Below are 21166 nucleotides of genomic sequence, written 5' to 3'. Positions count from 1 at the left end.
ATGAGAAGAGAAGAATCCTTGGAAAAGACCTTGATGCTGGGAAAGATGGAGGGCACAAGGAGAAGGGGACGACAGAGGACAAGATGGTTGGACAGTGTTCTCGAAGCTACGAACATGAGTTTGACCAAACTGCGGGAGGCAGTGCAAGACAGGAGTGCCTGGCGTGCTATGGTCCATGGGGTCACGAAGAGTCGGACACGACTAAACGACTAAACAACAACAAGGTGCTACTGGAAAGATTTTTATTTTATTTTGCACAGGCCTGTCCGAGACTTGCTGATCATTTGGGTTTGTGTCACAGGTATGTTTCCAAACCAAACACACAAATGAAAGGAAGCCAACAGAGCCATTTATCAGTTCAGTATTGCCTAGATTTGACTGGCAGCCTCTTTTCAGGATTTCTGGCAGGAGCATTTGTTAGCAAATTCACTTCAATGATGCACTGAATTCACATTGCTTTAGAGCAGGGTTCCCCAAGCTTAGAGGGTCTGCAGCTGGTTTTTGACCACAACTCCCATCATCCCTAGCTAGCAGGACCAGTGGTCGGGGGTGATGAGAACTGTAGTCCAAAACCAGATGGGGAACCCTGTTTTAGAGCATTTTTCCTAGCATAATGGCCTCCACATGTTTTGGACTAGGAATCCCATCAGTCTCAAGCAACATGGCTGTGCTGGCTGAGGCTGATGGGAATTGAAGTTCTAAACACCTGGCAGGTGCTAGGTTGGGGAAGGCTGTTTCGCAGTAAGGCTGACACTGGTCAGTTGACCTACAGGACACAAGTGCCGAGTTAATACATAAATGAGGAAAAGTACCAGCTGCAGCAACATAGCAAGCATTTGTCTTAAGGTTAGAGAGCGAGACACGTTTTTAACCGATATTTAACACAATATTAACCGATAATAATGGTTACTTTTGCTTGTTTGGCGGAAAGCAATCTATGAAACCACTTTTGCTTGTTTGGCGGAAAGCAATCTATGAAACCAAAGCAGCAATGCTTAAAAGAATTGTTGTGTTGTTTACGTTAAAAAAATGTGTCTAATAGATTTGACTGCTCTGATAACTTAATTGTTTTGGTATTAAAACGCCAGAGGGTCATAAAATAATATTTGTGTGAGAAGTTGGCAAAACCAGCCTAAAATGCCTCAGATATCCTAAAGTATTAGTGCTAAGGTGGCAGCAGCAGTAGCATAATAAAAATAAAAATAATAAAACCAACACCCCCCCCCCCAAGGCAGGAATTACAGCTAAATAATATGGGAAACACATTCGCATTTTCAAACGTAAACATATGCTAGTTTGATCCATGTGCAAAGAATGAACAGAAAAGAAAAAGGCATACATTGGATGCTAGGCCATTTCTTTGCTGAAAGAAGTCCTGTTAAATACAGTGAGCCCACAACTTAGTCACTTTACATACACAAATGCAATCTTAGGATGGTGGGGGAATAAATAAGTAAATGGCGAGCAATAGCTACCTGTTGCTCCCTGCTTTCCATTTATTTATCCCCCACCCCCTATTTATACACAACCTACCTGTGCACGCAGGATCTGACAAGGAAGCATGAGGGCTCTGGGACGCTCAGGGGGTTCCTGACTTTTCATGATTTTGCTTTTGCATGCAGACCCCCCGGAACTGAACTTTCACGTAAGTGGCGGACCCAGCTGTAATGGCAACTGCCGTGAAGTCAAAGTGCCCTTTGGTGCCTGAAGAGAACTCCGGCACGCTGCATAATGATTAAGGAGCCGTGCCATAGTGCTCCCCTGCAGTGTGGTTTCATGCGGAAATCTGCTTATTAAAGTTATTCTGCATATACCAGAGCAGGGTTTCATCAGGCTTTTTGGAGTGGTGTGCACATTTGCATCATACGGTAACTCTCTTTCTAAGAGGGCTAGAGACTGACTTCTTTTTTTTTTTAGGAAAGCTTAGAGGCTGCTTCACCAATGAAGGCCTTCATAGGTCCCCTGTGCCGGCAGTTAGAATTCTGGACACTATCATTTCAGACTGCAAGTGAATAGGGTGTGACATTTCCTGGATCCATTTCCTGCATGTGATAAAACTAGCACTTCAGGGAGACTGGCATGTTAAACCTCTCCCCTAGAGTACCAAGACAGAAATATATATGAGAAAATTAAAGAATAGGACCCAAACTAGGGTGGTTAGAATTACACTCTAGACACGGTGTGTAAAGTGTAGCTTTCTGAGTCTTCAAAGGTCACCATTTCCATGATACCTCGATGTGTTCAGACTTGGTGCTCCAAGTTTTATGGTGGCAGTAAACCTGCTGATTCACTTTGTCCTCGCTACCGCACCTTTAAATGGACAAAGGCGAACCTACCCTAAGCTCTGTGCGTCAGATGCTGATCCCAGTGGCATTTTTTTTTAGTGGAGTTTGCATGGTTTTTGGATGCAACTGGGGACAGTGACATTTACCGTATAGCTGTGAAATAAATGCAGGGTTTGTTCTTTTAAGTCAGTGCCCTGGGTAATATCTTCTGCACCTGGTGACCGGGTACTGTAATGTATTCATGTACGGAACACCCTCCCTGCCCCTTATTAAAAGGGAACATATGAGGGACAAACCCTGATTACCAGCCGTAGCTTGTCCACACTCGCTCTTTTGTTGACTGCAGGGGATTCTCATTGTATACACTTACGGCAGCTCTGTGGCCCTGATCATACCCCTCGAGGTGTGGTGGAAACAGTAAATGTTTTATTAGCGAATAACTACATTGCAGTTTAATATTTGAAACATAAAGAGTGCAGCAGCTAGAGTGATGGGACCTAACTACTTGTTACATTAATTGTGCAGCCTGCGGGAGTTAAATGTTTTAATCTGAGCTGTAGGGGGGTGGATTTTCGCTGTGACTACAGTGAAGCAAGGGTTTAACTCCTCCTTTTCTAGGGAGGGAACATGTGGAGAGGGGAAGGTCTGGGCACCCTCTCTCTTGTCTTTCTCCTGCCCACTCCCCAAAATACCCCTGGAGCCAGGGGCTTGAAACCTCCCCCCCCCAACCCTCACACAGAACTCAAACAACCCAGCCTCAATCTGATTTATTTATTCAAGGCACCCCCAAAATGGCACCTGGAATTCCCCACCACCACCACCATTTACAGTAGCTGGTACTGGCAGGGGAGGCCCCGGCTTGTCCCCATGTCACATGTATGATGTCATATGTATGATGTCATATGTGTGTAACGCCCCCCCCCGGGCAATCTGTGGCACAAGCTGGTGCCTCAGCGCCCAGCTCAGTTAACGCCCTGCATTGGAGCCTGGCTGAAGAGAAACTTCTCCCTATTTTGTGTCATTAAGTGAGGTGGTCTATATTTTGTTGGATGAAAAAAACCACACATTTTCAAACAGCAATTTTGAATAACAAAAAGTTGGTGGGCGCTCTCTCTGCAAACATGCTTTTTCATTTTGTCTTGTTGAAACCTTTGTTGTCAAGATCCACTTTGACTGACAGTGTGGGGTGCATGCTGGAGAGTTGGCTTTTGCAACCCTGCCTTGAACTTTAGGGCATTTTACTGTAAAATGAATAGTTTAAAGTAAACATTTGTCCATGGATCCATGCTGGTAGCATGGGAAGAAGACAACACAGAACTTCTGGCTTTCGGTTGATTGTATAGAAATAGATCATTATAATGCAAACAGTTTTGACATTCACTAGCGCACTGCTGTCTGTTTGCCAGGATTGTTATTTCCAGCAACACAAAAACAAGATCTTACTTCTCCCTCTGCCCCGCTCTTTCTCCTTTGAGCCCTTTCCTTCCGCCTTTTAAACAGGCTGATAAGACTACATTCCTCTGGTGGAAAGGAAAATGTTAAGACCTCTGTATGTTGGAGGGGGAGAAGCTGATATATGTTGTTCATGTATTGTAAATGCTTATGCTAGGAAAGTGAGGCGGAGTTTATGGCAACATCTCTCCCAGGGCTGCTATAGTTAAAGGTGCGTTGGTGTTTTAGCTCCATTATAAACCTGTGTTCTCCAAGGTTTACAATCCTCTTTAAGTGTTGGCGTGCTAGTCTTGATTTGTAATATGGTACGGGGGTTGGGTGGGCAATTCACATGCAGGCTTATTCCAATGGATGTCGAGGCAAAGGAGGAGAGTTGGTGCCAGTGTTGCTTTTACAACGCGGCAGCCAGCAGTGTAATCTCAGTGCACACCTATTTTTTCAACAGATTTAATTGGAGTTATGGAGCTTATCTAGGGGAGCCCATTGATGCAGCCATTCCTTTTTACCTTCAGTCCCCTTGTTCAAACTCTTTTGAGCCCAGCACATGAAGGTGGGTGCTGAATGGCTGTGTTCGGTGGGAAGCTTGTTTGCTTGAAGTAAGTAAACAACTTTATTATTTTCTTGCATGCAAACAGATCTCTTTGTGGATATGAGGGAGTACAGTCTCAGTATGAGGATTTTACATCCTCAGAAATATCTCGACCAACAATGGTGTGTGGTGACATTTTTCATAGGAGAACAGTTAAGGCCAGAGGTGCCAGCTTGTGAAGGCAATTGGGGAGGGAGGCACGATGCTCATGCGCAGGATGTCGTGCGCATGAGCATCACATCACCCTCCCTAAGCTGGGCAGAAGCTTCCCAAGCTTTGGGAAGGATGTGCCAGGGGAACATTTAAGGTATACTAGTCTGGTCCCCCTATTTCACGGACCGCTTACGACTGTCTGCCAATGAGGCTTTAGTCATGGCTACCCGTGAATGTATGATTATTTCTTAATAATAATTTTATTATTTATACCTCTCCCATCCGGCTGGGTTTCCCCAGCCACACATCCGTATCTTACTGCCGTTCCTCCAAGGCATGCATTGAGCTGCCTTAGGGCCAAACTAGAAAACCCCTGGCTCTTTTGGCACTGGAAGAAAATCCTACATCGACACCACTGAGATTACCTCCACACCATACATTTAAAGCACTATTATACTACTTTTAACAGTCATGGATTTCCCCCAAAGAATCCTGGGATCTGTAGTTTCCCCATCATCACAAAGCTACAGTTCCCAGGATTCTTTGCAGGAAGCCATGCACTTTAAAGATGCTTTAACAGTGACCTAAGTGATTCCCCCCCCCACCCCAACAAGTACTGGCTGCAGAAGAACTCACATTCACATGTCTGTTCTGTCCTCCTTATGCAAAAAGGATTATAGCATAGTTTTTGAAGACCCTGCCCCCCAAAATAGACATTTTACCCTGAGACATTTGAAGCCTTCTGTTACATTTTTAATGAAGATTTGTATTATTATTATTTTATTTTGTATACAACTTAATGCTGAAATAGGTTTATAAGTGGCTTACAAAATATAAAAACCTCTTATGCAGACATTAAAATACAAAATAAAATGATCCCGAGAAAACATAAAAATATAAGCATTTATACCAAAGGTAGTGTTAACATGAATGGTTCTGGATCATAAAACGACTACATCTGCATAGTAAAAAAAAAGAGAGGCTAATACATGCTAATTTATATGTATACAGTGGTGCCTCGCAAGACAAATTTAATTCGTTCCGCGAGTCAAATCATTTTGCAAAAAATTCATCTTGCAAATCGCAATTTCCCATAGGAATGCATTGAAATTTGTTTTTCCCCCCCATAGGAACGCATTAATTAAATTTCAATGCATTCCTATGGGAAACCGCGATTTGCAAGACGAATTTTTCGCAAAACGAATTCGTCTTGCGAGTCACCATCAGATCGCAAGGCGCATTCGTCTTGCGAAAAATTAGTCTTGCAGGGCATTCGTCTTGTGAGGTACCACTGTAGAAGCAAATTTAGAAATACTTCATAGAATCATACAATTGGAAGGGACCATGTGGATCTTCTAGTCTAACCCCCTGCAATGCAGGAATATGGGGCTGCTCCATACAGGGATTGAACCCTCAACCTTGGCATTATCAGCACCACGCTCTAACCAATGGAGCTATCCATCTTATTCCTACTAAACCACTCCATCTCGCCATAGTGAAGAAGACTGTGACCTGTGCTTGCTTAGTCTGGAGCCCAGTTGCTGAGAGCTCAAGGCTCCTGCTCACCTTTCTTAGCAACCGTACATTGCTATGCAAGATCATAGGATGCTGCCATTGATCCATCTGGCTCAGTGAATGTAAAGACTGAAGGAAAACTCCCTTCTTGCTGATAGGGATAGTCTGCTGTAATTTCCCTGTGTTCGAGTTTAATGCAGTTGCTTTCTGGACAGCGGTAAAGTGGCAGAGCATGTATTGATCCAGATTGACTAGCATCTGGAAGCATTATTAATACAATAAAGTAAGGGTGTCTCTGTGAACTACTGTGCAGAGCTGGGGAACTGGTTAACCCTTTTAGTAGTCTCTAGAGAATGCTGGGGTGGCATTCATTTGGTTACACAGCTCAGGGAACATAACCTGATGTGGTTATAGCAGCGCCAAGTCACCTTTGAAATAAACTTTGTTAGCAATTTTATTTTTTACAATAAGAGTAGAAAATGCCCGATATTAGAGAAGCCTCGAATGTTAAATCAAAGCTGTTCCCTTGGGAAAAACTATATATTCTGTCCTTTTATAGTTCTGGGAATGTTGAGTGCCCATTTCTCAGAGCTGCTCGAGGAAAACACAGACATCTAATTCTCAAGAAATATGGCCAAACTGCAAAAAAACTTTGTCTTTGTGTGTTTAATTCTTTTTAAAAAGACACCATCACTAGACTTGGGCTTGTTCCAGAGGCTGGATATCTAGTTTTACGTTCCAGCTTTCAAGCAACCTGTGACAACTAGTAGGATTTTGCGGAAACAATGTGCTATGTTGGAAGAAGGTTATTGGTGAATTCGTACAGTGACTAGAGATCTCTCTCCTCAGATCTGGAATGGGTTGCAGGTATTACTGCAACTAATTTGTCTTGGTGCATGGCTGCGGAAGTCTACATGCATGAGCATTGCCCTGTCAGAGGAGGGAGAAACTGGTAAAGTCATCTGCTATGGGCTCCCTCTGTGGGTAAAATGTCTTAGGGTGCTTCTAGACTGTCTGTTTTTTTGGAGTGTGATTCAGTCGCAAGCAGGCAAATAGAAGTGGCACACTGAAAGCGGCTTTGGTGCTCTTGCAGAACAAACCCACTTCTCCCCTCGTCTCGTCAGATTTCTTGCCAGAAGCAAAGTGACGGGGAAATGCAGTGGAAAGTGGCATAATATATACTTGAATGCCACTGTGAATGTGGGGGAAGCAGAATTGAGGCTGTAGAGTTGCTCAGCCCTGGGGGAAAATCATATTCTCACTCCCCATAGCTGCTGTTTTTCCCTGAGAGATAATCTTCTGTTGGCACTTAGGGAAGCTTTTCTGTCAAGACGGGTAGCAGTTTGGAGAAGGTGGGAGTGAATTTTATCTTTTTTTATATATAGATAATATTTAAATACCAATACAAAAAGAAAAAGAAAAAAATACGTCAAGAATAAACACAACCATTACATTTAACATTTAAACACAGATACTTCCCGTCCCTCTTATTATACATTTTTATATATCTTGTATTTCACAGGTTTTTACTAATAGTATCTCCCCCCTTTTTTTCCTCTTCAACTCCACTTTAATCATTCCTAATATTTTCAAACATCATTTGATATCCGCGAGTAGAGAATTATTTGGATAATGCACTTTGAGATAGTTTTTGTATATACTCCACTCTTTTGTTACTTTTTGCATAGATAGATCTTTTATTGAATCAGTCAGCTTAGCCATTTGTATGTAATTTAACATTTGTACTTGCCAATCCGTTATTGTAGGTAGCGTCTCGCTTTTCAAATTTTTTGCCACCAATATTCTGGCAGCAGTCACTCCATACAGAAATAAAGATCTTATTTCCTTTCTTATTTCAGATGGTAGTATATTTAGAAGGAAAATCTCAGGTGTCTTTTTAAATGTCAATTTAAATATTTTCTTTAGCTCCTCATATATTTCATTCCAATATTCTTTTATATTTTGGCAAGACCACCACATGTGGAAATATGTACCTTCCTCTTTTTTTGCACCTCCAACACCTCGGGCTTATTCCCCTATTCATTTTAGCCAGCTTGCATGGTGTTAAGTGCCAGCGGTATATCATTTTCATACAGTTCTCTCAAGTTATAACATGCTGTAAATTTTAGGTCTTCAACCCACAATCTCTCCCATTGTTCTATATCAATATTGTGTCCAAGATCCTGAGCCCATTTGATCATTGAGACTTTAGTTTGTTCCTCTATCGTCTCCCACTCTAGTAGATAATCATACATTAAATAGATTTTTTCCTTTCTAACTTTAGTTATTATCTTTTCAAATCTTGATGTTGCTGTCGCTACTGCTGCATCTGTTAGCGTCAGCGTTTCCCTTGGTGTTTTATCTCTTAGTCCCCTTTAATTTCTTATCCTCTTTTGGACTCTCCCCTTGTTCTTTGGGATAAAATATTGGATGTCCCCCCACTTTATCCCCTTCGGATTTACAAGCTTTGCTTGCCTCAGGTCATTCTCCGCCTTGCGCCTTGGGTCCCCCCGTTGTCTCACCTCGCAAGAGATGTAGGCTCCGGTGGTCCCCTTTCCAGCGCTGCAGGCAGTGTTGTCCTGGTTCACCCCAGGATTTTTAGGGGTCGCCAAGCCTCTGCGTTGCCCCAAAAGACCCCCTTAGGCAGCCACTTTGCGGAGCTCCCACAAAGTGCTTCCGATTCAGGGCGCGAGGAAAACCGGAAGCCTCCGTGAATTTTATCATTACTGTAGCGGCGGAGGGGAAAGGGTTAAGTCTCCTTCCCATGTGCCGCAGTCCTGATTCTGCTCATCTATGCAGCTGCTATTTTCAAAATGGAAATTAAGTTGCTTTCCGACAACGAACAACACTTATAGATTGGCCCTTGTATTGATTTTAAATAGTGTTTAAATAATGTTTATCTGCAGCCCTTCATTTTTAAGATTAGATAGATAGATAGAAAGAAAGAAAGATATCTATCCTATCTATCTATCTATCTATCTATCTATCTATCTATCATCTATCTACCTCTCTACCTCTCTACAGTGGTGCCTCGCTTAACGAATGCCCTGCTTAACGAAATTTCCGCTTAACGAAAGGATTTTTCGAGTGGTTGCCTCGCTAGGCGAATTCGTTTTATGAAAAAATTGTCTAGCGAATCATGGTTTCCCATAGGAATGCATTGAAATTCAATTAATGTGTTCCTATGGGCAAAAAAAAATCCAAAAAAATCAATGCATTCCTATAGGATTCGCTAGACGAATTTTCGTTATAAGAAAAGACCCGTGGAACGAATTAAATTCGTCTAGCGAGGCACCACTCTATCTCTATCTCTATCATCTATCATTTTAGGGTCAAGTGCTGGAAAACATCAGAACAAAAATCCATCAAACCCCCAAATTTACAGTACATTACAAAAATAAGGACGTCTCAAACTCGAAACAACCATCCCCAGTACAGCACCCATAAACAAGTCAGTAAAAACCACCACTCACAATAGCTGAGTAATAAAATATATGAAAATGGTTTAGGTGAACAGGTAGGTCTTTCAAAGGAATCAGGAAGCTGTTGCAATGAAGAGGGAATTTCAGCTGGCGTTTAGGTACTTTCACCCTGCTTGTAAGATAACTTGGATCCCCTCCTGCCTGAGGGGGGATAGAGATCAAAGGTGGCCACAGTTGCAGACCTAACTAGAACATTTGGGAAAGTTTTATGGAGTTGGGGGTCAGGTGTGGCTCACTGCTTGGAAATTAAACAAAGGGTCTGCTGGTTTCTCTTTAAGGTTTCCAGACTCAAAAGAGAGCAGGGCAATTAAAGGCACAGAAGTCCTGTCCTCTACTGAGTCTGGCAACCCTAGGAAGGACTTTTGTTGGGGGGGAGAACCAACGTGATGGGTCAGTTAAGTATTGTTTTACTTGATATTGTTTTACTTGATCTATGGGGGGCAGCTGCCCCCTTGGCTACATCCATGGGGGAGGGCCTTGTTGGCAGAGGCCTTCTGCCAGTCAAAGTAGGCAGCACTGACTTTGATGGATCAACAGTCTTATATTTATAAGAAGAGCCTGCTGGATCAGGCCCAGCCTAGTCTAGCATCCTGTTCTCATAGTGGCCAACCAAATGTCTATGGGACTTAATGCAAGGCCCCCTCATATCTTCACTAGGCTCCCAGTCGAATGCTAAGGATTGCATTGCCATGGAGACTGATTCTCCCTTTGCTTCCAGAGGTGAACCTTACTAACACATATTAGCAGTTCTGCGAAGAAGGAAACTTGCCCTCCCACTGCCTGACTGAGTCTTAATCTTTGAGTAGCACATTTCCAGAGCTGTCTGTCGAACACCATTCCTATTAATCAGCAGGGCCATCCCAAAATCTTCGTATTGTCTAGGATATTTTCTATTAAAAAGTGATAAAGAAGTTCCATCGATTTCTCACCTACTGCCCTCCGGGCTTTTAAATCTATAGGTCACAAGAGAGGCGAGCTCGTTCTTATCTTTTATTCATCCCTTGCTGCAAAACCTGTGGGCCAGCTCTGATATCTCAGGCAGCAACTATGTAAATATTTATTGATGCTGCAGTCATTAAAGGGGGTGGGGGGTGGGGGAAGGAGTCGCTTGGGCCTATTGATGCAGGAAACTCTCAATTCTGCATCTGTTAGGCAGCAAGAACAGGAAAAGTTGGCGTTTTTGGTTTGGAGTTAGACTGCGTCAAACTGACGTTCTTGGTTCCTCTTTTGTTGCAGATTATCATCTGTATAAGAGTTGGACGGCTCTTATCACCTAAACTGAGACTTCCCTTCTTTTGCCTGCTCTACCAGTCTACTGCTGCTGTAGATGAAAATGGGACTAATGGCTGTCTCTGGTTTCGGCTTTGTGGAAACGAATGGTACAGCACTGTCGGTGACCTTTCTGGCAATTCTCTTGATCCTCTTGGGCTGGTAAGTGGGTGCATTAAATGCTCAGTGGAAGTCCGGTATGAATACATTTTTAGGCAGCGCGAGATCAGTATTCAGCGATTTCTGGGTTAAAGTTGCTGTCCCAAAGACCAGTTTTGTTTGGGAGTTTGAACAGTCTTCGGTGGGACTTAGCACATGCATAACTGAGCCAGACCGTAGCCAGAATTTTCCTTTCTTTGAAGATGGCAATTCCTACAGTAAATGTATGGTTGCAAGAATTAATTGACAAAAATGATTGATTCCTTGTTTTAAAAATTCACTGTTGCATTTTAACTGGGCTCCCCTTCTTTAATCCCCTGGTGTTGTACACCATCTGTATATCTGTTGAGTTAAGTTACACTAAGAGCATTTCCATAAGGTGTTATGTATTATTCACTGAGAGAAACTGTTGGTGTAATTAAATACCTTGATGTGCTGTAATATTGACATCAATTAATAGATTGATAACAAGAAGGCTGATTGATTTAAATGTTCAACTGGCTGACAGCTCTAAAAAATGTATTGGAAACACACACTGTAGCTAACAGAGAACAAAGCTCCAAATATTTGTTTAAATTGGGTAATTAAAACACCTTTTAATTAAAGGATATAGATCGGTTTTTCTTCCCCTAAAGAATTTCCATAGAAGTTTATTATATTTTGTTCCTGGATAAAATTGTAATGAGACTCTTATAGGTAATCAGCTCTTAAGTAAGGATGTGTTCCAGGGCTAGAATCCCCTTGGCAGTAAAAAGTTATCCAGGACAAACTTTCCATAAGGTTGTATGGAACTAATATGCTGAAACAAAGGCAGACTCTCTGTAGATTTAGCCATGGGGGAGAAATTTTATTTGAGTTTGCACTTAAAGGTGAAATTGCCTAATTCATACTTTCTGAAATAATATCAGAACTGAAACACAGCAGTCCTTTGAAATTTGCCCTTCTCCAAATATAGCAATGCAGTTTTCCGGCCAAGTAACACGTATAAAAACACATATGCTGGAGTAAAGTGTGCATAAAAATGCATGCATTGATGAATATAGCGTACAGAAATGCTTTACTTTAGGGAAAATTGCTTTGCAAAAATGTGTATGTATGTGCTTATATATATATATATATATTGTATACATTTGGAGAAATGGACCTTAAAATGCTGGTGAATTTTCTGAAGGGCTTTAAAAATAAAATAAAATCTCAAACTGATGTGGAAATGTGCAGAACTGAATTTAAGATTAAGAAAAACAAGAAACTGAAATTGACCGATTTGCCCATCCCTATATATGGGTGTGATCATGGTGCTGCTATGCGCACTGTGTCAGACGCAGTAATCCTTCGTTTATCCTACACAATGTAGTCTCCTTTAATGATTATATTCTAGTATGAGATGGTTCACCCTATGGAAATGTTTATCAAAGGTCTGGTTGCAAATTCAGGATCTGTGATCTGAATCTCCCATGGTTTTTATTGAATATGAAATTGGATTGTGCCCATAGTAGTAAATTAAAAACTCACACACCCCTGCTGTTATTTATCCTGTAGGCAAAAACATGCAGGTACCATGAGAACATAAGGAGGAGAACCCTGCTTGGTCAGAGCAGCAGGCCTATCTTTCCCACCATTTTGTTTTCCACCATGGCCAACCAGAAGACCACAAGCAAGACATGAACATAGATTCTACATGGCCAGAATTGACTTCGCCAATGGCTGCTATGATTATGTACTACTTCCAGTATCAATGGAACTATGCTTCTGTGTACTGTTTGCTAGGGTTTATGAATGGAAGAGTGCTATTGCATTCATATCTTGCTTCTGGGCTTCTGATTGGCCACTGTGAGAATGGAATGCTGGACTAGATGGGCTTTTGGTCTGATTCATCAGGGCTCTTCTTATGTCTAGTAACCATTGATAGTCTTATTCTCTGTGAATTTGTCTAATACCCTGTCTAGGTTGGTGGCTAACTCAAATCGGTACCTGTGAATAACCATTGTGGAGCAAATGACTTTGGTGAGGGTATATGGAGCAAGGTTGATCTGGGCAGGGGAGAAATAGTATGAAGGAAAGGATTAACCATGTTACTCCACCACCATGGCTGCAAACATGGGTTTTGAGGACTTCTTACATATTATTTGTGGTTCCAAAATCAAAGCAGAATGCAGGAAGCTCCTTTATACTAAGTCAGATACCTCTAGTTTTGCATTGGCTCTCCGTAGTTTTCAGGTCTTTTCTTAGCCCTACCTGGAAATGCCAGAAATGGAACCTGGGACATTCTGCATGCAGAAGAGTTGCTCTTCCATTGGGCTGCAGCCCTTCACCTATTGTTGCTCGTAGAGTGTTGCAAAGAAAGATATGTATACACCTGCATGAAGGAAAGATTGAACGAAATAGGTCTGTACATATGTCAAAAAGAGGGAGGGGGAAAATAATCCAATGGAATAAAGGACTATATGCTTATTGCAAGTGCACAAAGAAAATGCAAAAGTGCTGGAATGGCTGCTTCAGGTGGCTATCAGGAGAAAACCTGAGGCATTCTAAAATTATTATTCTGGCAATTAAGCAATGAACATCATCATGTGTAGGTGTTTTGATATCGTAATGGTCGTTGGATACAAACAATAAAAATTTGACTGAGTATCAATATTGCCACATTTAATCAAATGTTCCTGAGGACATTTGTATGCTGGGTTTTAAGAAAGGACAAAAAATTGGTCCTTTGCATTCCTGGGTGATCTCCTCACCTTTATTTTGCATTTAGTTTGCTTCATAACAGATTGGTGTCACCTGAAGTTACAACCCAGTCAGGGCTTTGGGTTTGTAGATATACATCTGCAAAAACTCTGTCCAAGCTCTGGTCATCTCTTGTTTAGACCGCTGCAGTGTTCTCTTGGCTGACGGATTGGCTCAAATTATAAGCCCATCCTTCACATGTAGAGCTAGTAAAATCAAATTAAAACAGCAATAATATAAAAAACTCTAAATAACCCAACATTAAAACAAGAGTTCTAGCAATTATATACAAAAACAACTCTTCATAAGTTGGACTTCAGTAAGGAGGTTGGACAACTCTAGAAATCTATGATTCTATAACTAAACCTGAAGCTGGGTAACTAACCTGTTATGTAACTAGCATATCTTTAACAGAGGTCTTCTGGTCTCAGTCTTGGTTCTTTCATGGCCGTCTACCAGTCTGCTGCCAAAGTTATTCACTTGACTACTCCTTAAGTCCCTCCTTCCTGTTCACTCCTGGATCCAGCACAAGCTACTAGGGCTGGAATTCAGGGCAAATCTCTGCTTGGCTGTCAAAGTCACTGGCTGACCTTGGGCCAGTCACCTTGTCTCTCGGCTTAATTTACAGGGTTCTTACGAGTCTAGAACTGGTGCCTGGGTGAGAACAATGTGTGCCACTCTGAGCTCATTGGAGGAAGGGTGAGATAATTAATAATTATTAATTACGGTAATTCAATAAATAATTATAGTCCTCCTCCAGAGGTACATTTTTTGAACTTCTTGTAATGTTGTAAAGGGTTCTGTAGCATCTTCTCAGCCAAAGTGTACCGGCCTCCAGCAACACAGCATGGAAAGCAACAGGTTCATCACCCTCTCTGATGTTGCAAAGGATTCTGGGATGTATCTCCAGGCTTGCACTTAATTTTGCCACTAGAGAAATATGACACCCCGCAGATAGGGGTTCACTTCAGGATTAAGGTCACCCAGATGTTGATGTTGCTCAGCAAGGTTTTAATATCTGTTCTTGGATATTATTCAAGGTTAAAACTGCAAAAGAAAACCCCAATATCTTTAAAAGTGCTTGTTGCTTACAGTACTTCTTATTCCTCATGATGATTTATAGTCATGAAATCCCACATGGTTTCAGCTATGGAGTCAGAGGTGGCGGGTGCAAGACCCTTCTTAAATGGTACTTTTGCCCACAGAATTGCTTGGGAGGTTTTGACTCTGATCTGGGCGTTGCGTAAGGATTTTATTTCATGAGGTATGAGTAGGGATCCTACAACAGTGCTTGAAGATGCATACCTCGCCTTCTGAACCCAAGCAGTGATAGATCAGAGAAGTTAAAGTGATTTAAAAGTTTTATTAAGTTATAGCTATAACACAATAGACCAGATCCTTCTTGCTTCTTTCCTGCACTTGGTTAGACCTGGAATGGAGGGACTAACTTACCCGTCTTTCTCTACTTGTAACTTGTCTGTTTGACCATAGCCTTTAATCCCCTTTCCCCGTCTCCATCCAACTTGGGGCGTCTTTTTCTGATTAGCTCCAAAGATCTTTGTCTGCTCCTTGGGCGATAACATCTCGCCCACTTCCTTATCTTGCAGTTCCAGGCGATCAGCAAATTTTGTCCTCTTGCACCATCTCCTGTCCTTCATTTCCTTATTTAGATATTTGTCACACTGCCCTTACCAAAAAACCTTGTGGTCACCAACTTTATCTCTTGCTCAAGCATACTCCATGGCGCCTTGCTTTGCTTCTCAGTTCCGATCTGCTTTTAGCTATGATAAGCTGCTAGTCTCATGATTCCATGCCTTCATAATGCTGGAGCTTCATACCTGTATGAAATAGGTGCATGCTACTTTAGCCCTACTATTATACCCAGCACTAGCGCACGTGCCTACTGCAGTGCGCTTGGACAGATGCTTTTCGTCGTTGGTTCCCTTTTGCTAAATTCAGATCATGTTGAGTCTTTTTCGAGAAACCTGCCTGCCTGGTGAATTGTGGAGAGGGACAAATTGTCTGACCTTGTTGTGGTTTTAGAGATATGTGGAGCAGCCAACTAATGCATCAAGGAGCAAATGATTCCACGTTTCTCAAATTTAGACCAGAGCTGATTTCGCTTTTACCCCCCCCCCCAAAGGGTAAGCTAATTGGAGGTGGTTTGGTGACCCATCTTCCAACTGGAATACAGGGATAATGGTGACATCCGGTGAGACGGTTTGCGGCTTTAATGAGGCTTTAAAGAGAGAGTAAGTGTGGGGTTTGCAAAACTTAGTATCTTTGGATGGCAGATGCTGTGGTTCATCATGCAAAGTATTATTATAATAAATTTTTTTTTTTATCTCCAGTTGCATATTGAGTCGAGTCTTCCATGCCTGGCTATGGATGTGCATATTCCTTTTGTGGCTTTCCTTTTTGCTGTCTGTGAAAGTGTTGATAAAATGAATGTAGGAACTTAACCATCTTTTAGAAGTTTAATGTACCAGAAGCCTGGCATTATGAAGAAGCTGTCAAGCTTTCAGACATCTTTGTTCAAAGTGGATCTTCACTGCCTTGTCTAAACAAACCCGAATGTTGGAAATGTGGAAATGGAGAGGTAGGTGTCTGTATATAAATGTGGGGGACACACTTCAAACGGTGTCGTTTCAGAATTCTGAAACAGGCACTTAGGCGCTTGGCTGGAGTTGTTGTTATCTCACAGTCATCTTGGGTGTATAGCTACCCTCATCATTTTCCACTCTTCTTTTAAGTCCACATACTGACTCTGGCATAATAATTCATGGCAAAGGTAGGATCAGACTCCATTCTCTTATCTGATTCTTTCTCTGCCCCCCCCCCCCCAAACCTTTATTTGGAGATAATAAGTCCAGAATGTAGACATCACACAGGACACTTGACCTGCTGCTGCTTCCCAGTTGAAAAACAAACGATGGGCAATGGTGAGATGTCTCTCCATACTTTTGGGGGGATTAGCACAAATGGTTCCTTTGTTGTAGAATGACTCTGCTCCCTTGATGTGCCAAGGACTCGCAAAAACAAAAAAACAAAGTTTACTAGCTTGGGCTAATGCAGGTAACAAAACATTTTGCATCACTGCATAGATAACATTCCTCCCTGCACAATGAGCAGCATGCTGTGCTATCATGTCTGAGCTGTTTGCGTACAGAACTTAGGGACCCCTACCCCCAATCTCTCCTTTTTATAAAAAGGAAGTTTATAGTCCTCCTCCTGCATAGGAAGATAGAATATGTGCGGTAAATTGCCAGTTTTCATAGGAGCACAGGGCTGGAGGAGAGGGCTGGGGAAACACAAAAGGGGCTTTTCTCTGTTTTTGCAAAAGGCAATAAACAACACCCGCCTTATCGCCAGTCTTCTCACAACATTGAATGACTGGAGGGAAGGACCACAGATCAGGGGTAGAGCAAATGCTTTGCAAACAGAATGCCCCAGGTGCAGTCTCTGGAGTCTGCAGTTAAAAGGACCAAAAATAAGAACGTGGGAAACACCTTTGCCTAAGACTCTGGGTTAGATTAGACAAGGGCTGCCCAGCCAGGAGTACATTTAGAAATCTGAGATCAGTTGATCACCAGCAGTGGCGGAGTAAGCTGCATGGGCGGCTGGAGCGGCGGCCATGCAGTGTACCGGGGGGGGCAATCTGCGCAGGGGGTGGGACGATCCTCGACGTGCTGCGCCGCGATTCTCTGCTCGCGGATGCAGCGGCAGTGGTGCAATCCTCCGCATGCGGCTGCGGCGGAGCGATGGCAGTGGCTTGCGCCGCTGTGCCTTGGGGTGGTGGGGCGAAACCCCTGCGGGGTGCCTCTTTGTCACCCCTCTCAGAGATGGCACCCGGGGTGGATCACCCCCCCACCCCCTTCCTCCGCCAGTGATCACCAGGCCTTTCAAAGCCCCGTGCTCATTGCTCAGTGCTTCACAAGACTCAACTACCAGTGTATTTTTGATGCTTTGCAGATTGTGCCTTTCCCCACACGTGGCTTCAAACCATGCCAGCAAAAAAAAAAAAAGTTGCCTGATGCCAGTTGACTGACAGGTGGGCAGCTCTGCCCACTTGTCAAACTTGGCCCATGATGGATGTGGAAGATACTGATCTTACCTACTGGCCAGATCCACTTCACCACACCTCTGGCTCTGTTGTATTGTGAGCCCTGGTCAAAACAATGGCTAACCTAGTCCGAGGCTTTACAGATTCTGTGGTTTGGATTCCAATCAACAGTTAGTGCTTGCTACGTAGGAGACAAGCAGCTACGTCAAGCTAGGAATACCTGTTTCATTATACTCCTCTCTTTTGCTTGCAACAAAGCTGTGGAGCCGAAGCTGTTACAGAACTAGTGGCACTGAAAGAAACTGGACTCCTCCTTTTCAATGCTTGTTAAAAGGTTCCTTTCTTTATAACGGGGTAGGCAACCTGTTTGCCCTTGATATGGCATTGGGTGGGCGTTCAAGGGCTGCATAGCTGGTGCTGGGCGCAGTGAGGAACACACATTCAGTACAAATATTTTTTTGTTCAAACACACACACACACACACACACGAACAGCATCTGGATTGCTCTCTCTGTCTCTGTGTGTGTGCCTTAGCCTTCCCTCCCAGCAAATCCCAAGCTGCCAAAGACTGCTGCCCCTTTGCTGCTATCAGTGGCGTGGAGACAATGATCTGGGATGTATCATTACTGCAGGATGGAGAATGCTTTAATAGCAGCGGCAGGAAGAGTTATCTTCTCCCCGCTGCCCAGCTGATGACTGAACTGATCAGTTGGGGAAGTGGGCAGAGCTCCCCAGAGCATGGTGGGCTCCACATGCCCTGCCTTCCTGCGATTCATAAAGACCCCTGTTTTCCTAAATCCCACTTGGCCCATCTTTTCACTTTGTGTATGCCCATGTGCACAAAATAGTCGTACAGTATTCCCTTCCCTTTACACATTGCTCCTGTCTACCGACTGCTCCTCAGCCTCAATATCCGTAAGCAGAGAACCCTGTGCCATGGCAACATTTTAATACTTTGAGTAGAGGTATATTTTGTGTGATATTTTTTTTAAAAAAAATCTTATTCCATCTATAAACAAATCAACAAGCGAGACCCTTGAGAGCTATTTCTCTGTAGCTATATTCTTCCAGCTGCTTTCTCTTCTCTGCAGCTTGTACTGCAAGTGTGTTTATATATAAAAAATATAGGCCAGTCTACCTGCTTGGGTGCGCGGAGCATTTGTTTCCTCCAAACAGCAGCACTGTCATAAACACTGTGGTTTTTACAATGTGGGTAATAATAAGATTACTAATAGCACTGAGATGTTTGCTTATTTAATAGACTATCATTTACCAAGCAGAAAACGTCTTGCTGTTGCAGCTGCTGACACTTTGCTGGGAATAGTCTATGTTATTATATTTTTTTTGGGGGGAGTGGGAGGAATACAGGGGGCATGTATTTTAAGGAATAATTATCATATTGCAAAGGCTGGGAGGGAAAGTAAAAAGGACCTCCTTGCCCAAAGCTAGTGGTGGGGGTGGGGATGGCTGGAACTAAGCTCAGCTCGGTTAATGGCGCAATCGTGTCAGATGTCTAACCTTGTGGGCCAAAAAGTGTGCCAGGCCCCAGCAACCAGCTGTGAATCCCTGCAGGCCAAAGCAAACTACAGTGGTACCTCAGGTTGCAGACGCTTCAGGTTACAGACTCCGCTAACCCAGAAATAGTACCTCGGGTTAAGAACTTTGCTTCAGGATGAGGACAGGAATCGGCCAGTGGTGGCAGCGGGAGGCCCCATTAGCTAAAGTGATGTCTCAGGTTAAGAACAGTTTCAGGTTAAGAACGGACCTCCGGAATGAATTAAGTTCTTAACCCGAGGTACCACTGTGAATTCATTTCTTGCAACTTTCGCTTGTCCGCACACGAGAGAGAATTATTATTATTTTTGGTCTTTATTTGTTGCTTTTTGTAAAAAAAACACACCCTAATCTGTCCTGCTTTGTTGGCTCTGATGGGTGAAAGGTTTTCCATGAAAGAATTTGGAGCACTTGCTGTGTTAAAGGAAGAGAACAAAGGATAGGCAAAACATATTGCCTCGTTGTTGTTAAAGATATGTCCAATAACAACAACAACAACAATAATAAATTTTATTTATACCCCCCCCTCCCTGGCCTAGACTTCGAATTTTGAAGAGGCCTGAGCACATGGCAACAAGATGGGAGAGAAAGAGGTGGATTTAGGGGGAGCAGAACCAGTTTCGTTGTATTGCGAGACGCGCCTCTGAGGCAATGCTTCCCCTCCTCAATGCGCCCCCATGGCAGGGAAGGCCATGGATCTCTGTTGGATCTCTGCTCAGGACACAATATAAATAAACGCAGTAGAAATAAATGTTACCTTTATTTTCTGTTATTTAAAATCAATGAAGAACACAATTATCCATTAAATCCACTCTCCTTCCTATATTTAAAATACAGGCCATTAGATGTCTGAAATAATAAAAATGTCTTCACCAGGGTGCCAGTGGGTGCCATTTGGGTCTCTGTTTGAGAGAACATTTCATAATTATGGCACCCTATTTAGGAAAATGCTCCTGTTTGGTTTTTATTTTTTAAAAAATTACTTTTATATCCCATCCCAGGTTAGTGGGAAAGAGTCGCGCAACCTCAGAATCTGCTTGCTGGCTATTGTGGATTCTGGACTAGATGAGTTTTTGGTCTGACCCACAAGACTGTTCATATATTTGTAACCCAGCAAATGTGCAAGTTCTTTGTTCCCCTTTGCTGGATCTAGTGGTTTCTCTAGTATCACCTGGGATGCTGTGGGCAACTAGTGTCTAGAATGGCCTCTTCCAATCAGCAGCCTTGGTAATGCAGGGATTAGTGAAACAGCTCCACCTTGCCTGGCCTCTGGCTCTATAATTCCCCAGTTCTCTCCTGGAGGAACATCATTTCAGAGAAAGCAGCTTGCGTTTCTATTACAAAAAAAATAACCCGGGTAGGATCTAGATTTGGGTTTCTTTTGAATGGCAGCCTAGTGATAGGAAGAATTAGCAAGCCGGAATAAAGCAAAGCAAGATAAAATGTTTCTTATTTATAAAAGGGCTCTGTGTGTATTTTGGGTGTTTGAGGCCTTTCCATATCTGGCCTCAGGCATGCAAAATATTTTAAAACCTGAGATTCAGAGAGATTTGTCATTGAGGCTTTGCTGGTGTCGGGATGGAATAAAACAAGTCCGGCTCTGGTTTAGCTCTCTAAAAGTCATCAGTGGCCAGGTGTTATTTTGGATCAGTGTGTTTAGATGAGAAGTAAGACAAGGGCTGCTTTATGTCTGGGGAGTTTTGAATTTTGTACTGACCCTAATTTTTTTTCAATGTCAAACAATCCCCCCCACATCCCCCACTTAAAAATGTTGCTAACCATAACGTGTTACTATGATATGAGGCATAGGAACAAGATTTCCTTTTTGGAAAAAAGGAAAGAAAACAGTTTCTTGGAAGCTATTTGCAACAGTTCTATAAAAACCAGGGTCTGCTAACGTCCTTTAACAGATGTGGATAGT

The 21166-nt window shown here is 42.8% G+C and overlaps 1 protein-coding gene across 3 annotated transcripts in view; it reads left to right on the top strand.

Annotated features, from left to right (window-relative positions):
* Positions 1 to 21166, top strand: part of TBXAS1 (thromboxane A synthase 1) — a 228716-nt gene that overhangs the window by 3264 nt on the left and 204286 nt on the right. For 2 of the 3 annotated variants that reach the window (XM_035128282.2, XM_035128284.2), the window contains exon 2: positions 10713 to 10907. The exons of the other annotated variant lie outside the window; for it this stretch is intronic. In XM_035128282.2, coding sequence (XP_034984173.1) covers positions 10804 to 10907 — 104 coding nt within the window. In that variant the 5' untranslated portion in view covers positions 10713 to 10803. The remainder of the gene's footprint in view (positions 1 to 10712; positions 10908 to 21166) is intronic. 3 annotated transcript variants of the gene reach the window in all.

Source organism: Zootoca vivipara, chromosome 10 (genome assembly GCF_963506605.1).
Source record: "Zootoca vivipara chromosome 10, rZooViv1.1, whole genome shotgun sequence".
Lineage (NCBI taxonomy): Eukaryota > Metazoa > Chordata > Lepidosauria > Squamata > Lacertidae > Zootoca > Zootoca vivipara.
Note: the sequence above shows the minus strand (reverse complement) of the source record. Positions and strands in the feature narration are given on the sequence as shown.